The 18,633-nt window shown below is 46.9% G+C and overlaps 1 protein-coding gene across 1 annotated transcript; it reads right to left on the bottom strand.

Moving 5' to 3' along the window:
* Positions 1–1,014: 1,014 nt before the first annotated feature.
* On the bottom strand, positions 1,015–18,230 carry TIMM44 (translocase of inner mitochondrial membrane 44 homolog (yeast)). Its single transcript, XM_009873501.1, has 12 exons — positions 18,126–18,230; positions 17,479–17,649; positions 16,910–16,990; positions 15,849–15,998; positions 14,383–14,522; positions 13,860–13,945; positions 12,021–12,113; positions 11,583–11,707; positions 9,946–9,996; positions 7,597–7,686; positions 4,409–4,519; positions 1,015–1,607 (listed from the first exon to the last, which is right to left on the bottom strand). Exons 1-12 carry the CDS (start codon positions 18,213–18,215, stop codon positions 1,488–1,490), a joined length of 1,308 nt encoding a protein of 435 aa, XP_009871803.1. The 5' UTR covers positions 18,216–18,230; the 3' UTR covers positions 1,015–1,487.
* Between the last annotated feature and the right edge of the window lie 403 nt (positions 18,231–18,633).

The following is an 18,633-nucleotide window of genomic DNA, read 5'->3' as shown; positions in this document are numbered from 1 at the left end:
TGGGGGAGGCAGCAGGGCCCACACCCCACCCGCAGCCTGTCCCGAGAGCGGCCAAAATACCTGGTGGGGCGGGCGGGAGGCAGGGCTGGGCATGGCCCAAGGGGCCGGGGCAGACTCTGGATTTGCCACACTCATCGCCTCTCACTCTTACACAAGCTGCTCGAGTTCAACATCTCACCCAAGGGCTCTGAGATAACCCCATTTACATTCAGAGGAACTGATCCGGACACCCAGAAGAGATGGAAGAACTGGCGATTATTCTCTTTAATCATCACGTCACGGAAGCGCCGTCCTGCAGCCCCTTGCACAGGCAGAACACGGCAGCAGCTCAGTCCTTTGATTCCCTGTTCCACAATCCATCTTTTTTTCCCCACCTCAACCTCACTTCCCATTCAGAGGAGGCAGCTGACAAACCACCCCACGTCACAGCTCCCAAAGTAGCCCCCAGCAGGAGCCCGAAGCCCAGAGTCCGTGTCAGCGTGCCAGGAGCTCACCCCCCGGGGCAGGAGTCCCCCCGGTGAAGAAAGCCCCGCTCGAACGCTTTACGCAGTAGGTGTGTGACTGCACCCGCTTCTCTCATCTCACCTACTAAACACCCGAGCTCCAAGAGGTGACGTTCTACGTGTTGCTGCATTTTCTTTACTTCTTTGTTGCTCGCCTGCCTGTCCCTGCTCCGCCTGCCTCCTCGCAGCCGCTTCCAGCCCGTCTCCCCCCACACCGCCAGGTTAACCCAGCAGAGAAAGGCAGTCGGGGGCTCTTTAGAGGTACCAGCTGACACAACAAACACCACAAACAATGATGTTCCCCCTGCAAAGCTGTGGATATCGACGATTACCGGCGGCAAACTCCACCTCTCCACCTGCCTGACGATGCCAACGCCTCCGTCCTGACCACGCTCCACGGCAGAGAGAGTCACACGCCACGTCCTAATTGTATTGGACTTGGTGAAGTGCAAGACACTGCAGCAACGGAAAGGCTTATTGGTGCAACTTTGCACAAGAGATCTACTTTAGCTAAGCCCAATGTGCCTTAAAAGCACCTCCAAGATCTTTTCAGGGATGCTTTGAGGCCACCAGAAGATGCCAGCAGACGGGAACTTGACCTGTGACATCCCGCTCTCTGATGCCCACCTCCGTCCAGCACTGGAAGCACTGGAAAATGCAGGGGACCCAAACCAGCCGCCTTTGGCCACAGTTAATAAAGAAGCCAACAGCAGCTGCTCGTGTCTTAGACCATTCACGTTGAAACCCACCGTACACCCTTACAGTGCGATACTACACAGCAAAGCGTAAGGCAGATACGTCAGACTCGCCCAGTTCGTTACAGGGATTGGTATAATGAGGGCACACGGAACAGCCTGTGCTTCTGAAAAGGCACCAGTCCAGCCTCCTTCCCCCGGAGTCCAGCCTCCAGCAGACTGGTGCAAGTTCAGAGACGGCGTCGCTTCAGGAGGAGGGGGTGCAGGAAGCCCTCGGATGCAATTCTTCTCAGAGAACCTGCTCGGTGCTGGATGCGGAAATGTCCAATAACCTCCAGGCGGCGTAGGGGTTGAGCTCGTCCTGGTCTCTGCAGAGGGCCCACACGTAGAGCATCCGCAGCACCTTGTCCTGGAAGGGAAATCCTGGCATTAGAAGGTGCGTGACGGTCAGAGCTCCCAGCTCGGAGCTGATGGCCACACGCTCCACCCTTTCTCCAGAGACTGCTCTGGTGGTTTTGCTCTCCGGTTCTAAGTCCGAAGGTGCTCAGTAAGAACAGCTCCAGAAACATCTCCTAGACTGTGGTTAGAAACTTAGCACGGATAAACTTGTGACTTCCAAAACCAGAACAAGGGTTTCCAAATAGCTCTGGCTGACACATATTAACTGCCACCACTGCCAAGTTCAATATGTTTGACCTCAGCTTTGAAATACAAATTTCTGGTTTCAAATTGGTTGAGCCGCCGGGCTGTACTGATCTCTGTAACCTTCCATCAAATTTAGGTTCTTTCCTGCCTCTTCCACATCAGCCTCTGAGCAGCACCCCCTCCCCACAGCGAAACCTCTCACGCTTCCATTCGAGCAGCTCAAACTAACCAGAAATGATCTTCACCAGGTCTGAGAGACAGAGTGAAAAAAAATCAACCCCACAACATTTATCAATGAAAATCAGATCACACCACACGCTAAATCCGCAATCAAATCTTTGCTGTGCAAACAGTGCTTTCGCCATACGGGGGGTTACAGACTGAAAAAAGAAATATAAAACCAGCCCGACAAGCTTTTCCATCCTTGCTTCACGTAATGAGAACGCCAGCAGCTCTGCTCAGCGTAAGTGAATAAGGCTGAAAAGCTTTATCTCAGCACACCCTGAGGCTATCGCTCACTAAAAACAAGTCCCTGAACAGTCACCACAGCCACCAGTGACAAAGTCCCTGCCAGGAGAGAGGTGGCACCACCCAGCAGAGCCCCGGCTCCACACGGCATCACAGATCCATCCTGCAAACCAAAGGTTATTTGGATTTTATCATTTGACCATTAATCAGGGAAAGTATTTCCCTCAGATAAGGAAGTATCGCTGAGGGATCGGGCCGGGCACTGGCTCCGCTCCCAGATCTGCACTCAACTACAACATTTTTACTCAAATGTGTGAATCTTTAGAGGTTATAATTCAGGTACACAAATGTGTGGGGGGAGACTTTCCATATCAGGCATATCATAAAGCTGCTTTTTTTTCTTGTTTGGCGTTTCAGAAGATTAACTCGCTTCAGCTCTGCTCAGAAGCGTTAAAAAAGGTTGAAAACTTGAGTCATACAGATGTTTGGGATATGTTGGAAGGAAGAGCAGGGAGGACAAGAGAAGAAAAACAAGAGAACTTTTGCCTGATGGAGCATCGATGTACCAGCCCCAGCAACGCTAACAGATTTTTCCTGAGGCTAAACCACTAAGCTCAAGATGAAGTGGGTAACGTAACTGATTTAACATTGCCAGTGGAGCTTTAATTTGTACAGGTTTTGTGATTTCCAAGTCCATTTCCTAAGACTGTGTATGAAAGGCAATTTAATGAGACCCTTCAGCATCGAAGCTCTGCTACATCGAGGAAAGTCTGCGGATTTCTGAAGGGATAAACGGCCAACAAGCTCAGAGTTGCCGGCGATGTCGCAGCAAGCAGCACAGCTCTCTTCTCGGAAACGAGACGTGATGAAACATAAAAATTCTGCGTTTCCAAAGCGGAGCCATCGCCGGGTTTCTGTTATTGATAGGGTACACCTTAATCCTCAACGGGCAGCGCGTGCCGCTGCACACATCGACAGAAAGCACAACAACAAGCGTCGCGTGGGCTCCCAAAGGCAGGTTTCTATCGTGGCTGCACATGCGAGGCGAGAATTTATCCTTTAATTCAGTCTGCTCCATTGATTTCGTGGTGGCTCGGTGGGGACCCGCTACGTTAACTGCCACAACGCCGAGCCCGAGCCCGTCACAGGCTGCCTGGTCCCCCCACATCTCACTTCTTGAACTACTAAAGAGGTAAAATATGGCAGCGATTACCAGCGCATGATTTAGAGTTTGCAGGTTGAGGCTCCTGCTCCCTAGAACGTCATTTGTTCGATACTCCGCAGGAGCAGCTCAGCACTTAACACCAAATCACAGTTACCAGCCAGCCGGCGTCTGACATTTGATTAAAGCTGAAGTTTGGTTTCCAATGGAGAATTTTAATGCATCTCCTTGATTTATTGCTGCTCCGCAAAAATCAGACAGCAAACAGACTTTGATATTCTGCTCAATAATTATCACATCAATATCTATCTTCTAGGAATGCGGTAATTTAATGCAAGAACTCACTCTATCAGCTGGTCCTCCCCTGCAGTCGACGTGACAGGTTGTAAATCAGTCCAGATGGGTCCCATCATTAAAATTAGTCCCTTTTTTCATAAACTTATGGCCTGGGCTAAAGGGGATGCTTATAAAAAGCCAATATTTCTTAAATATATGTATTAATTTTCACAGGAGTCGGGTAGAAACCACCAGCTCCACACATCTCACAATATCCCCCATTCTAGATCATTAAGCTGCTTCAACATCGTGCGGTCACGATGCGAGCCCGAGCTGTCTGCGCAGCGAGTTATTCCACAAAACACAAGGGCTCCTCGAGCCCACTGGGTCATTAACTCCGGTTAACGAGCACGCGCTGAGGTTTCATCCACAGGGCAGCGACTGGAAGGGAAAACACTGCCCACAGCTCCTCTCCTCACCCTGGATTTCAAATATCCCTTCCTCTCTCCCTTTTAGGTGTTTGCAGGCTCTCCTCGTACAGGATAGTTCTCTATTAATGGGTCGTAACACTTGGAGTCAGACAGGAATAAATAACCCACGTGGAGCCGGACCAAGAGTGGACCCAAGGAAACCGCGTCCAGCCGACGAGCGTCACTCACCGGGTCGCCTTCCACCACTTCCCCGTTCTGGTTCTTAATGACCATCACGACCTGAGCCTGGAAAGTGATGATTAATACTGGTCCCTGCTCCATCATCTTCCCCATAGCCAGCTGCAAGGAAAGGAAATTCCGTGAGAAAACAAACAATTCCTGCAGGTTACTGGAAAAAACATCAAGTATTTAACACCGCTGCTCAACAATCCCATCTTCTCCCCGAGCTGAACCGAGTTATTTTAATCAGCTTCCACCCACTTTGATAATATAGATGCTGTAGATGTTACCACAAAGTATTTTTCTTAAAGGCTTTTCCACAATTGTGGTGAAGTTTTTCCTCGTTTTTCCAAGTCTAAATATCTAGGAAATAGGAACAAGCTCTGTTCCATCACTTCCAAACTAGTAACCAAAAATAAAAGACAACCTGCTCGTAAAAAAAAGGACATTTTCTGAAGGAAGTTTATCATCTGAAGATTCTTCTCTTTAAATTAATCTTCGACATGAAGTTGTACTGAACTAGATAAAAAAGAACCAAGTAGCAGAAAGGCTTTGAGGTGAGAACCTTTTGCTTTGACAGGACTTTTTTTCTCTATTTCAACTTTACTCCATGAAATATTTAAAGAACTTATTAACTGAAATGCAGAGAGGAGAATGGAGAATTAAGTTCCGCTTCCTGGAGCTGCGCTCTTAAAAAATTACAACCCTCCTTCTGCCTCTTTTGTGGGAATGCAGCATGCAGGAGGAGGAGAACCAGCTCACCGACCAGGCTACAGGCACCAAGACTTTGATGTGGGTATCGCTTTAATTTTTGGTACTGTGACCCCCAAAATCCACTCTAATCGAGCCAGTATTTACAGCACTCCTCCTCCACTAAGTTCAGAAATGCCGTTTCACGAGTCACATACTTCAAACCACATTTAGGCAGCCAAATAAATAGTCCAAATAGATATAAAGGATCCAGAATTCCATTAAATTTAAAAGCAGGAGCTGCCTAGTGAAGACGAAAGTGCTTAAGCAGGTACCTGGGACACGAGTTCAGACGCTTATGTTTGGAAGACTTGATTTTCATTTTAATGCTGCCAACTTTGCAGCACGCGAATTCCCTTAAATCTTCTAAATGGTAGTGGGTTTTTTTCCAAACTCACTGAACTTTTCTGGATGAGATCACTCAGCGTACTCCCATAAATCTCCTCCAGGGAAACGCACTTGAAAATTTAAATGCACAACACCCTTTATCTCCCTTTCTTGCCATACAGACAGCATGGCAAGAACTGTACCCGTGGATGTTCCCATCAGTAATTTTCCAACCAAGATGCAAATTTTCCTGAGGAATTTCATGCAAAAACACAGGCATCTAAAATAAGTTAATAATGTCACGTCTTTCCAGCCATGACCAGGAATCTGTGCACAACTCTACTCTAATTAGCACCCACAGAGGAAAAATGTTACCTGGCATATAATGAAATCGAGTCTCCTTGACACTAACAACACAAAAACCCCTTTGATTTAACTAAGATGCTTAGGGGAAAAAAAAAAAGCAATCACATTTATTACTCCCATAGCTTTAATTTTGTTCGACCGTATGATTACGGCTGAAAATAATCAAGAGAATTCCAGATGCCATGGAAATTTCCCTGCCCGTTTAACACATGTTGGTAGTTAATGTTCAGAGTTAGCGAAGAGGTAGGAACGGCTTCCTCTGAACGCAGCTGGATGAAAGACAATGAGAAGCCCAAAGGCAAAAGAGCCCCAGGAAAAGGAGCCCTGTAGATGATCTTCTCTCGCTCCCTGGGAAGATCCGTGGTTCCTGCTGTTCTTTTGTAGGGCTACACAGGTCAAACAACGTCTCCTGCTGGAGAGCACTTCCTCACACCTTCCCGCAGCTCTCCTGCACCCACTCCAGGTTTTTAACGATGCAGGACCAAAAAGAAGAGACTCCTGCACCGGGCAGCGGATGGAGGGAACTCAGGTTCAGCGCTCCTCCCTTCAGCCAACCCCCGATGGCAGCAGCTTTTGTTCTCGTTTTTTCCATGCCGGTTGCCGAATTCTTCCTGACTTCTTGTCTTGCAGGGGTGTGACCACAAGTGTGAAACATCTGGCCAGCCACCACCCCCACCAAGGCCTGGAAGAGCATCCTTCCAGCACCGCGCTCCGTTCCCAGCTCTACCTGAAAGCTTCCAACCCTCCACCTCCCTACCTCGGACCAGACCACTGCTGGGGTTAGACTCCTGTTAACCAGCCCCACCTGCATTCTCTGTTCTACGACCCCGCAACTTGGCTTTACGGCAATCGTCTGAATGGACTCAGCTTCTAATTTTATTGAGTATATCACCACACAGCTGCAGGACAAACCGTAATACCCGGTTCCAAGAGAAACACGTACCAGATGCTGCTGCCTTTGACACTAAAGGGAAGCAGCTGATCTGATTTCAGGCTACTTCCACGTGTGTTCTGCAGCGCTGGTGTACAGAGGCTCCACGGCCCCCCTTCCACTTCGTGTCAGGGGGCATGAAAGGTCTGACTAAAGGCTGTAATTTCTTCGAGATCCCTTTGTCATTGCAGGAAAGAAAGATCTGGAAGGCAACTGGGGGGCCAGCAACAGATGACACTAAGACATAACTGAATGAAAGCCCTGCCGTAGACTCACTGCTGAGTAGAACACTAACACCGCTGGCCTCTCAACGAAAGGGGAACATGGAGAGCATTACCACTGAGCAGACAGCTGGCTGAGTCCCCAACGCTGCCATCACGTCCCCACTCATCGAGAGCCACCCACTGCAGCCCTTAGGTCTCTCTAACAGCCGTTCTCGCATGGTGCAACCCTGAGTCACCAAAGCCCTGTGTGTTCTCATCCAGAGTAAGGACCAACGAAGCCCTTCAAGACCGCACCAAGTCAGTGCTATTTGCCTTTATTATTATCCTCTGTCAATCTATACGCCTGCAATTAAGACCACGGTGCCCTGAGCGAGAGGAGACAAAGGACAACACTGTAACTCGGGCTCGATCACACCACGATGAATCTGTCCCGGGAGCTCTCCCAGCAGCGGTGATCTGGTCCTCTGCTATTAGCAGAAACAGCAGAGTGGCACGAGGTAAAAAAAAAGCAGCAGTCAGAACAAAGAGGAAAACCCCTCTGCGGGTCAGGAGCTTCTAATTTATCCACCCCAAGGTGAATTACAGAAAAGGATACTCACGTCGATGTTGTCGATGTCAAGAATCCTGGAGTGGAACTGGAAACCCATGGCTTTGGCTTGCTGGATTGGATGAGCGAGCTGGCTGTAAGTCTAAATAAAGCAACAAACTCACGTTACACATCTGAGTTTATTTCTTCACGCAGCAAAAGAGGTTTCCCACTTAGAGAGAACCACCACAAGATCAGAATACAAGGCAGATTTTTGCAAATACACGGGACACATACGCCTTGCAAACTATCGACAAGTGACATCAAACACTCTGGGCTACCCATAACCAAAGTCTCACCAAAAATCCCCCCTCCCATGGCCAAAACGGGGGCTCCACCGTTGAAAACCAAGTATGTGCAACAGCCGTGGCACTCGCAGTTCTGATTTGACGGCAGACAAGGAGAAACAAGCCTGGGAAGGAAGCTCTTTTCCTAACCCCCAGCCAGCCCCTGGCAGCAGCCCATCGCTTCCTGGCTCTTCAGGCACACGCACATATGCTTCATTATTTATGCATCGAGAACTGTTGTTGGGGACAGTGAATTTGTCCTTGCTTCCAGCATTAGCACCACACTCTTGGCAGGTATCAAACAAACAGGAGGCTGTTCCCACCCACCTCTCCCCTCCTGCCACGGATCTTCCAACCTTCCTCACAAGCATTTAAACGCATATATCCTACAGAATTTACCGGCAAAAGTCACCAGAGCGAAGCGGGAATTACAGAGCAGGGATTCTGAGGACAGGAGGCAGAGATAGCTCTACGAACCACAAACCACACCTAAGGCAGCAACGTGCCTGCCCCTTAAATAATTTTCTCTTTACTGCCTCATATTCCAGCTTAGTGACCAACATCACACAGTTAATACTCGCGGTACGGTTCTGTTCAAGAGCCCCTATCTCCTGGATTCGCGTTTATAAGACTCTCATTTCCTCTCTTGGCTTATTTTAGGGATGATTCTTGACTTAGGAGCTTAATTTCTAACTAGAGCCAGCTTAGAAAGGTTTGCTTTTTGTCTTATAGACTGCAATGAATCTGCTACTCCCCTCTAGAGGTTTGAGAAGAATTCTATGTTGTCATTTCAAAGGCTGCTTGAACCAATAAAGAACTTTCTTCACTTTCAGACTGCTTTAAATGTCTCGCTTTTACGTACTGCAACATTGGTACAAAGATGTTGATCGTGAAAAATTAAATATAAAAAATTGCCTCTTCAAGTGTGTGTCTTTCTAGCCCTCTGGTGGTGGTGCTCACTACGAAGAACATTCACTTTGAGTAATTAAATTCTTTAGAAACAGCTCTGGCTCTGCATTGCCTACAACACAATTATTTTGGAGTGAAGACCAGCACAAACGTCCACCTTCGCTGTCAGGAATGGATCTGCTTTCATGAAGTTACGCGGATGATAACGCAATCACTGAACTGCAACCAATTTTCACTGTTTCAGGAAGTCAATTCAACAGTGAAAATCGATCCCAGTACAAACCCAAAACCAGTTTTTGTAAAAACAAAACAAAATTCAGTCTTCCGCAGCGAGATTATCCAGGCTGCAGATATCTATACTGCAATTTCAGAAAAAAAACAACCCTTTGGCCTGCCAGGATTATCTGCTGGGATATTGCAGCGGAGCTGTTTGTGTAACAGGCTCCAGGGACAACTGGACTCTGTGAGCAGAAAAGCATCCCTTTTTGGGTCAGCTCAACCGGCCCTGCACCTCCTCACCCCGTACCTGGGATACAGGCTCTCCCAAAGCTGACCCAAATCAAGGAGGGCAGCGCAGAACTGGAGCATTTTGAGCTTAGCACTCGATGTGCTGTCTCAAAACAGCTTTTCTCTCAAACCCAGACTACAACTCTACAACTACCTAAAAGGAGGCTGTGGTGAGGCTGGTGCTGGTCTCTTCTCTCTAATTCCTAAGGGCAGGACAAGGGGAAATGGCCTCAAGTTGCGTCAGGGGAAGTTTAGATTGGATATTCGGGGGAAGTTCTTTACTGAACGAGTGGTGAGGCACTGGAACAGGCTGCCCAGGGAGGTGGTGGAGTCACCAACCCTGGAGGTGTTTAAAAAAACAGTAGATCTAGCACTTGAGGCTGTGGTGTAGTGGTTGGGTGTGCTGGGATGAAGGTTGGACTGGATGATCTTCAGAGGTCCCTTCCAACCCCCGACATTCTGTGATTCTGTGATTGCAGCAGCCCAGCACGTACACGTGACTGCATTGGTAGTTTATGGTGTGGACGTGGTACGTGGGGCGGCAGGTAAGGAACATCACAGACACGTTAGCTGGGCAGCCTGCAAGCCGAGAAAGCACAATGCACCTACTTACAGGGAGAATCATGACCTTTTCAGGCATTTTTAGTAGCTCTACTTACCGCTTCGTAGCACCAGTCTTTGAGGATATCAAGCTCTCCAGAGATCATAGCCTAAGAGAGGAAAACCGAATAAAAAATGAACATTTTTAAACATCTCCTATATCCAAGTGGAAATTATCAGCAGCAAGCTACTTTAAATCCTACATCTCGTGAAGCCTTGAAGAAGGAGAAGAGCTTCGAAGAGGAACAACAGTAAGAACCAAAAGCCTTTTGATAATTAGCATCAAAGCTACCTTAAACCCTCCTGTCCCAAAAGTCAGCAGTAACCGCAACCCAGAAACCCTGGGAGGTGGGGTCTAACCGCAGCAGAGGTTCAAACCAGAAGCAGACTGACAAGACTCCAAGATATTCAGGGCACAAAATTAACAGAAGAGTCACGCTGCAACTTGTGAAAAGGTTCATCTTTAAAACATGGTGTAACAAACACCTGGAATTAATAACACAACAGATGCTGGCAATGTCACAGATTTCCAAACAAAGTTAGTTACCCAGGGAAGGGCGTTCTTTAATGTAACACCTATAAATCTTCATACTTGATGGCATCTGCAAGCTGGCCGCCTACAGTCTGAAAAACCCTCTCCTGCGAAAAATTTATCTTCCAAGAGTCAAGAGCCTATTTTTTGCAGTTTGCTGGGGTGACATCGAAGTGTCAGGAAAAGCAGATTCACCATGACAGCTCTTGTCTTATTTCGCTGTCGACGGTGCAGTTCCAGGCCCAGCTCTGAAGCAGGAGTCGGTCACCACAAAGCCAGCAGTGACAAAACCGAACCGCACATCAGTTTGGACGTTTGTATCCGTAAGAATCAAATTACTTTGTATTTCTTCTATAACGCTATCTCATGACTAGGAGTACCATAAACACCTCTACGTGTGTATCAGCATGTATCAGTGTGAGATACGATCACTCACCGCGCTGCTTTGCAGGACGAGAAAATAACGCTTTGGTCTCTGTTGGCATTTGTTTCACTCTTCAAGCTTTCATTTTTCCAATCTCACACAAACCTCACAAAACAATTCCTGTTTTATTTTTTTAAAATCTCCTACTTTCATCCCGCCTTTTCTGACACACCGTTACAGCGTGAGTCCCTTTACACTTGACGTCACATCCTTCACCAGCGCTATCCTCTGAGCGGATTTATACTTAAGCCTTTAAAAATATTAAGCTCCGTGTGCTTCCTTGGCTGGTGGCAGAAATATTTTCACCGAATCATTTGTCATGACCTGGTCTTCCTCCCAAGCAGTTACAGATCACTCAGAATCCAGTCATATTCTCGCCTTTATCAATATTTGATATCACCATTTTCCCAGTACTGTTCATTTACCTCCTTCAGTCTGACCTCTCTGACGCCCACACCATTTCTCACGGGAGAAGACGGTTCGTTGTTTTTGAGGACAGAGAAAAATAAAATTTTGCTAGTTTGCTAAACCATGAAATACGTTTTTTAACTAAACTGTTACATGGGATCCAACTTCCTTTTCCCAAGGTTATCACACGTTCTGTGCAAAGCTGAACACTCGAGAAGCAAATGCTGACCCAGTTTTTCATGTTAACATCAGAAGTCTACAAGAAAAACTTTCCCTGTTGTAGTAAAAGGAAAAAATAAACCAAATGCACCATGCTCTAACCCCCACCTTACCTCCAAGACATTGGGGATTATATCACGCTCGCACTGCTTTAAGAAACGATCTTTGTCAAAGGATGGATCCACTTTGAGTATTTCTGTCAAAACTTCAGACATCTCTGTCTTCGAGAACAGTCCACCTAATAAAAGAATTCTGTGAGATCGGTGGCACAACAAGCATCACCAGAAAACAAGAGCAAGACCTTTGGTTATAGATGACAGGGAAGGAAGAGCCACCCGGGAACGACTCCACACTTCCAAGTTAGGCTTGAGATTTATTCTGTACAATGCTGCTACCCTGCACGATGCTGGATAATGACCCATGCAAAAATAGGATAAAGCTCCAGAATCTGCCCAAAGGTTAGTAACACGTGGAGGACTCAGCACCAACAGTCACTGGCACCAGAACTAAAAGGTTAGTGACGTACTTCCACAGCAATGATGAAACTTTACCTATTAAGTCAGAGACTTTGTCTGTGACAGCTCTGGAAGCTCGAATGAACGCGTTATCGCTTTCATCATACTTCATTTTCATTTCAAAGAACCCTGGAAGGAGAGGAGACGTGAGCAGCAGTGTCCTTCCACCACATTCCCGAATTAGGCAGCAGCACGCGACGGGTTGCGGATCAAACCTGCCAGCTCTCTTCGAAATCTCTTTGCTGATTAACAAGTTTCAACTGCAACAGTTACTTTTCTCCTCACCTCCCCGACTTGTTCTTAACTGTCACTAACTGTCACTAGGAGAATGATGGTTTCTCTTTATTTCAGCTGCCAGACACTCTGGACCTTCTAGGCAGATTTTCAGACAGAAAATACACCAGACTGGTTTGCACCCCCTGATTCAGTCTGCTACAAGGACGTGAAGCCAACACTGGAAAGTTAAACTGAGGAGAGAATCAAGAATAGACCTTAAACCTTGCCAATTTTTAATATAATGCAAGACATCACCGAGGATGCAGTTTCTGAGCAGCTCCCCGTACTTCTCAACTTTGATAAGAAAGGAAGCCAAGCATGTCACAAAACTACAGAAGTCATTGCTGGGCAAGGAGAACTCCAGCAAAGCAAAATCTCAAAGGCAGAAAGAAGGGCGGGGGGTGAAATAAAAAAAATAATAATAAAAAAAGCCACTTAAGCAAGCAGGCATTGTTGCAACAAATGAAGGGCTCAACCAACCCATTATCTGTCTCTGGCCACCATCAGATGGACCAGAACTGCAGAAGGGAGTCGTGGGATAAAAGGGCCCTGCAGGGAAGCTTCTTCCCACCACATCAGTCAATGACTGGAGTCCTGCCCTGAAGCTTATGCTCCTTCCAAAAAACCACCGAATGCTCTTGGTAGAGGTGGTACACGAAAGGAGAGCACACGCTGGAGTGGCAGCGCTGCCCGAACTGCAAAACCACGGCCTTGGAATCTGGAGAAGACCCAGAGCTGGTGCCTATGGCACAGGGGTGGAGGATGCGACATGCGGGGAATTTTAGAAGCTCTTGAGCATCCCTCCTTGGAAAGCTAACAAATGGGATGTAAAAACCCATTCCTGGACACCCCACAAGGAACTTCGCTTTAAATGAAGTTGGGAAGAAACACAATGCAAAATTAGTTATACGCTGGGCTTTTACATGGTCCTTTTTACTCAATGTACCCTGCAGTACAGTGGCAATGATTATTTTGATATGTTGTAGGGTTCTGGTCTCAGGCTCCTTTACGCCTTCAGAAACATTAAGTGTCTAGATAACTACCAAAAGTCATTGCCCACTGTGGGACAGACATTCAGTCTTTTTAGGTTTTGCAATAAAAACCGAAAGGAGGCAAAGTCCTACACATTCCCACGTTCTAAGCAGACGACAACAGGAAGAGGCTCCCTGAAGACACAATATTTTTCCTTGTTACAAGCTCAAGGCCAGGAAGAAGAGACCTGCCTGCCCTCGCCTGCATGCCCATGCCTCTTCCCAGTGCCAAAGTGGATCTGACTAGGGGCAGAAAAAAATGGAAAAAAAAAGAGTTCAGTTCTCTTTAAGCAGGTTTTGGTACCTACAGAGAGCAGGGACCGAACAGTAACAATGCCTGCCTGGGGGAGGGGTCCGGCCCCAGATGGAGCAGCTTGGGAAAGCTGCACCGTTGTCAGCTACACCCACCTCCCCTTCACAGCACCTCAGGGCAGCAGCTACAACAACAGAGAGAGGGCTGGCATTTGCATTATGTTGAGACCGGTCGCCCAGATGGCATCAGATCCAACCCAGCGAGAATCAGAGCAGGGAAAATAACGCGCTACCCCGTCACCTTTGGAACACTTACTATTGAACACCACATTGTTGTCCTTGAAATCTTTCCACTGCTGATACCATTTGGAGTCTTTGTGCAGCACCACGCCCATGGCCTCCCTGAAAAGCGCAGAAGACACGGGTGCTCGTGAACAAGGAACTTGCAACCAAGCGAGAACAAAAAGGAGGCTGCCCCGACGAGGATCACCGCGGCGTCCCCGAGGCCGATTCGTCGCGTACGTGACACGCGACTTAGGGGAGTCAGGCATCCCAGAAAGCAAAGGGGCTTGGGACTGAGTCCTGCCAAATGTAATTTGACAGCAGGATGTCAGGGCTGGGGAAATGAAAAGGGCCCAGTTTCACTACCAGAAGACTCAGTACAGCAGCTTATGCTGGGTATTTGCTCTCAGACTTATCTGCTCTGCTAGGACACACCTCAGCCCGCAGCCTCGCTTCCACACTGGGATCTGAAAAACCCTTCACCTGCAGTTGAGTTTTAAAGTTTATATCAAATTACACCCAGAAAACATTCATCCCAAATTATATCCAATACGTACTCATTAGCTTCAAATATTCGCTCCTCTTTAATCCTCTCGCCTGAGAATTCTGTTCTTTTTCGTAGCCGCTCCGGACGTTTGTAAGGACCAGTCTGCCCTAGAACGCTTTCATCTATTTCCTTCTTAACAGTTTCTACTCCCTGAAAGGAAAATACCCCTATTAGGTTGATGTACCTTTCCTCCCACAGCATTTTCCCAACAATTAAAAAAAAAAAAAAAGGAAAAAAGATGTAAGAGACCGCAGGTTGTTCTCCTCTCCCTTACTCAGCAAATGCTTCCTTGCTGACAAACACACCAGTCCCAAGGCTTCTGCTTAAGACATCAACAGTTTAGGGCAGCAAATGTGGTGAAGAAAAAACCACAATATAGTAGAAGCTAAGGACACAGTCAAACCTTACAGCTCATAACATCCACCGAGTTTAAATTGGAATAAATTGAGGCAGAAGGCGGCAGGTTTATCAGCCCCCAGCAGCGACTGCTGATAGAATGAGAAGCCCCAGTGAAAGGAAGAGTGGTTCCTAGTATCCAAAAGTAGGGGAGAAAAAAGACTTCAGGATGTCAACAACTAACTGCAAAGCCCCTTGGAATTTAAGTGACTTTAAAAATTAAGGATAAGCAAATGAAAAGCTCCAGAGCTCAGCCTGCTCCTACTGACTATAAAACACCATCTGAGGGACCTGGCAGAGAAGAGAGAAAGACACAAGCACCCACGGAGATCATCTAGCTCTAGCTCACACAAATAAAATATCTCCTAAACACCGCAGCTCAAATGAGGCTACTACTACAATCTCTGAGAAAATCTATTTGGTTTGTGAAGCAGCAGATCAAGTATTTTAAATTCCACAGATGTCCTAGAAAGTATAACAAGGCCGCAAGCACCGTTCACAGCCTATCAAAGGTCTGTGAATCAGTTAAATCTGACAACGAATCTAAAGGTTTATCCAGTGACATGGAAAACAAATCTTTAAGCCTCAAAAAAATGACTTTCTGGTCCTATAAAATCACTGCCTGCTTCTAAGGCCTGGTGTAGCAGCCTGCTTCACAGAAGGAATGAACAGTTTGTAGATTAAGAGGCTGGTGGCGTAAGATAACAGGTTCCATTACCGAAAAAGAAAGAAATGGTTATAATGTGATCTGCAGCTGCGGCTGGAAGTGACCTTTAGCAGATGATATCTCATTAGAAACACAGCACGAGGGGAACTGACATGACTGATGCTTCGCCTGGCCTGCTTCCTCATCTTCCAAGGGCTACGGCACAGCAACCGATTCTTCCAGCAACACATTTTAGCGGAAGTTCAGCTACTCCAGACTTAACACTCTTCCAGGAATGCTGCAAAACGCAGCTCCTGCATTCATCAGCTTGTTCCGATGGCTCACCAGGTCTTGCTGAAAGCGTTTCGCATTTCGTTTCATACTCAGCACAAAACTCGCACGTAACTTCCATGTTAATGAGCTGCGTCTCGTACCTGAGAAAAAGCTTTGAAGGCTGCTGTCTTGCCTAATTTCTCCCCTCCTTTCGTCACTGACTCCGCAGACTGCTTCGCTGTTTTTGCTGCTTCTTCCACGCCTTCCTTTATCTTTCGGCCAATATCGCTCTTACTTACTTCATCCAAACTCTGGAACAAAGCAAAACAGGAAAGAAAAGGTCATTTAAAGCAAAAAACTTAAATCAAAACAAGTTTTCTTTGTGAATGCTGAAGATCTCCTAACGTGAAAAGATGAACACGCGTGTCACAGGGCACACTTCCCAGGACACCGTGGCTTGGTACCGCAGCATTAGCCAACAGTTCTGTGCACAACAGATTTGGCCGCTCACAGGACCATACGAATTTCTAACAGCTACCACTCACGCATTTTTAAAACAGATGTTTTTCTGGGTATCAAAGAGAAGGACTAATGATGCCAGAGTTAAATACCCCAGCCCTTTCTTTTGGAACTATCAGGTACTTGTTGCTTTTGAAGAGAAGGTATGGAAGTGGTTGAGACAGCTCTCTGCTCGGCAACTCTTCCTGCAAAATTCAGAAACGCTTTTCTCAATCCGACACCTTCACACACGTCACTTTGGCTGCAAAAGCCACAACCCAGGATAACAGTGCCAAACGGTTTTCCCTGGTTTTCAATGAGATTTGGCAAACAGAGATGCTTACAGCACCCCAACAGTACTAAAAGATAATGGTTATGCACTTTAACTGACCACTTCAGCCTCCCGAAGTACCTCCCGGCTGTAACTCACTGCTCAAGTTCTCAAGTTCTCAAGTTCTCCGTCACTGCTGATTTAATTACTCTAATCAGCAGGACGGAAAAACAAGACTTGGGTGCCATCAGGGTGGCAAAAGCTACCACAACAGTCCCTCCCCAACTCTTCCAGCTCCTGGGTACCGGCAGGTCCAGGGCAGCCGGGAAGCCAACGCCAAACCCAGCAGAAGCTCTGAGAGGCAGCTGACCAGCAGGCACCTCCTCACCACGAAAAACACACATCAAACACGTAACTGCCTTGGGGAAACTTCCTTCCACAGCTGCAGTTTACCTCTTTAACTGTACCAGTTATTTCTTCAAGTTTCTTTTTAATCACTTCTGAAGTCTTCACCGTTTCTGATTCAATGGTTTTCTGCAGGAAAAAAGAACAAAGACACATTGCATGTAGCCAAGAGGATGGAAAACACGCAAGAACAATTTAGCACATCACACACAGCATTAATGTTTTAACTGAGGGCAAAGAGCTACATTTTAGGGAGCACATTACTTGAGTAACCGCTGTCAGCATTTCATTTTTGCAAGTAATGGTGTTTCCAGCCCTTCGAAGAACGCAAAACAAGTATTTAAATACCACCAACATTAAATTTAACATCTCGTTATTTTATCTGCTCGGGAAATTCAGTGAAGGGTCTGCTGGGGAGATTTTCCACTAAAGAAAAACCCAAACAACAAAACACTCCAAGGCGTCCATTCACCCAGCAGTATTTCCAGCCCAGAGCTTCTCACAAAAACTGACGTGTTGAACTCAACAGTGCCTTTGCAGAAAGATCATATTCAGAACAGAACGAGCTCGGTGATCGGGCACTGAAAACTTCAAAGGAATTCATGAGGAAGACTTACATATTTCCGCCTTGCTTCTCGAAGTGCATCAGATTCTTCTAGCTTTTTAGCTTCATCTCGGAATTTTTTAATGCTTTCTTTCATCTCCTTGTTTTTTGCTAATTCCTGTTTGATGTTCTCCACGAAACCCGATATAAAACCCTTTCTTCCTCCAGAAGCGTAGCATCTAGACTAAAGAAAATCATTATGTGTTGTAGAATCCAAAGAGACTTTAAATTAAAACAAAGACAGTGGGTCATTTTACTTAAGCCAAGGGTCACTTCTAAAGTCCTCAATGTTGTAAAAAACAGAAGCTAACCAGAAAAAACAGCAGCTTGCCCTCAAAACAGCCAGATGTCTAACACATTTCTAAGGCCCTGTGAAAAACATCTCCAGAGCCATTAGAAAAGATGGTTCTCCAGAGGAAGTTTAACTACAGTTAGTTCAGGCTTAAACAGTTCGGTAAGTGAAGTTCCCAGAGCTCCGCTCCTGCTACTCAACGACTACAAAATTCCTTGAGTTCATCAGATACATCTGAAAAAGCGGACTTTTTCGATCTAAAACTGATGCTTCTCAGACACGTATGCACATCTAGTAGATCAGTAGTCTCATGGAAGACTCCTTTCAGCTTGAAATAACAAAAAAACCCCACACAGCCATACACCAACCTGATAGATCTCTAAACCAGGCCTGCTGATTCCGTACGCTGTACCCCTGGGGAGCGCGGGACCCGGGTATCTTCTGGAGAGAAGCCACATGCCACTGAGGAGACATTTCTGCAAGGAAGACGAAAGAGCAGGTCAGCGCACAAGACCATGGGAGTCCTGGAGAGCCAAGGAAGAAAGGAAAGAACGCAGCAAATTGGGAGTATTCCTTGGTCTTCCGGGAACACACTCTGTAGGTTCCCTTCAGGTATTGAAAGGCAGCTCCCCGCAAAGTCTTTCTTTTCCAGACTGAACAATCCCAGCTCCTACAGCCTGTCCTCGTAGCAGAGCTGCTCCAGCCCCTGGATCATCCTTGTGGCCTCCTCTGAACACGCTCCAACAGATCCACGTCCCTCTGATGGTGGGGACACCAGAACTGGACGCAGCATTCGAGGTGGGTTCTCACCAGAGCAGAATAAAGAGGGAGAATCCCCTCTCTTGCCCTGCTGACCACGCTTCTCGTGATCCATCC

This window comes from Apaloderma vittatum, unplaced genomic scaffold, assembly GCF_000703405.1.
Source record: "Apaloderma vittatum isolate BGI_N311 unplaced genomic scaffold, ASM70340v1 scaffold18907, whole genome shotgun sequence".
Taxonomy (NCBI): domain Eukaryota; kingdom Metazoa; phylum Chordata; class Aves; order Trogoniformes; family Trogonidae; genus Apaloderma; species Apaloderma vittatum.
Note: the sequence above shows the minus strand (reverse complement) of the source record. Positions and strands in the feature narration are given on the sequence as shown.

Coding starts and splice junctions, on each gene's coding strand:
- TIMM44 (XM_009873501.1), bottom strand. CDS start 18,215: ATGTGGCTTCTCTCCAGAAGATACCCGGGTCCCGCGCTCCCCAGGGGT. Junction 17,650..18,125: donor CTGGTTTAGAGATCTATCAG/GTTGGTGTATGG, acceptor GATTTTCTTTAG/TCTAGATGCTACGCTTCTGG. Junction 12,114..13,859: donor CAACAATGTGGTGTTCAATA/GTAAGTGTTCCA, acceptor CTCTCCTTCCAG/GGTTCTTTGAAATGAAAATG.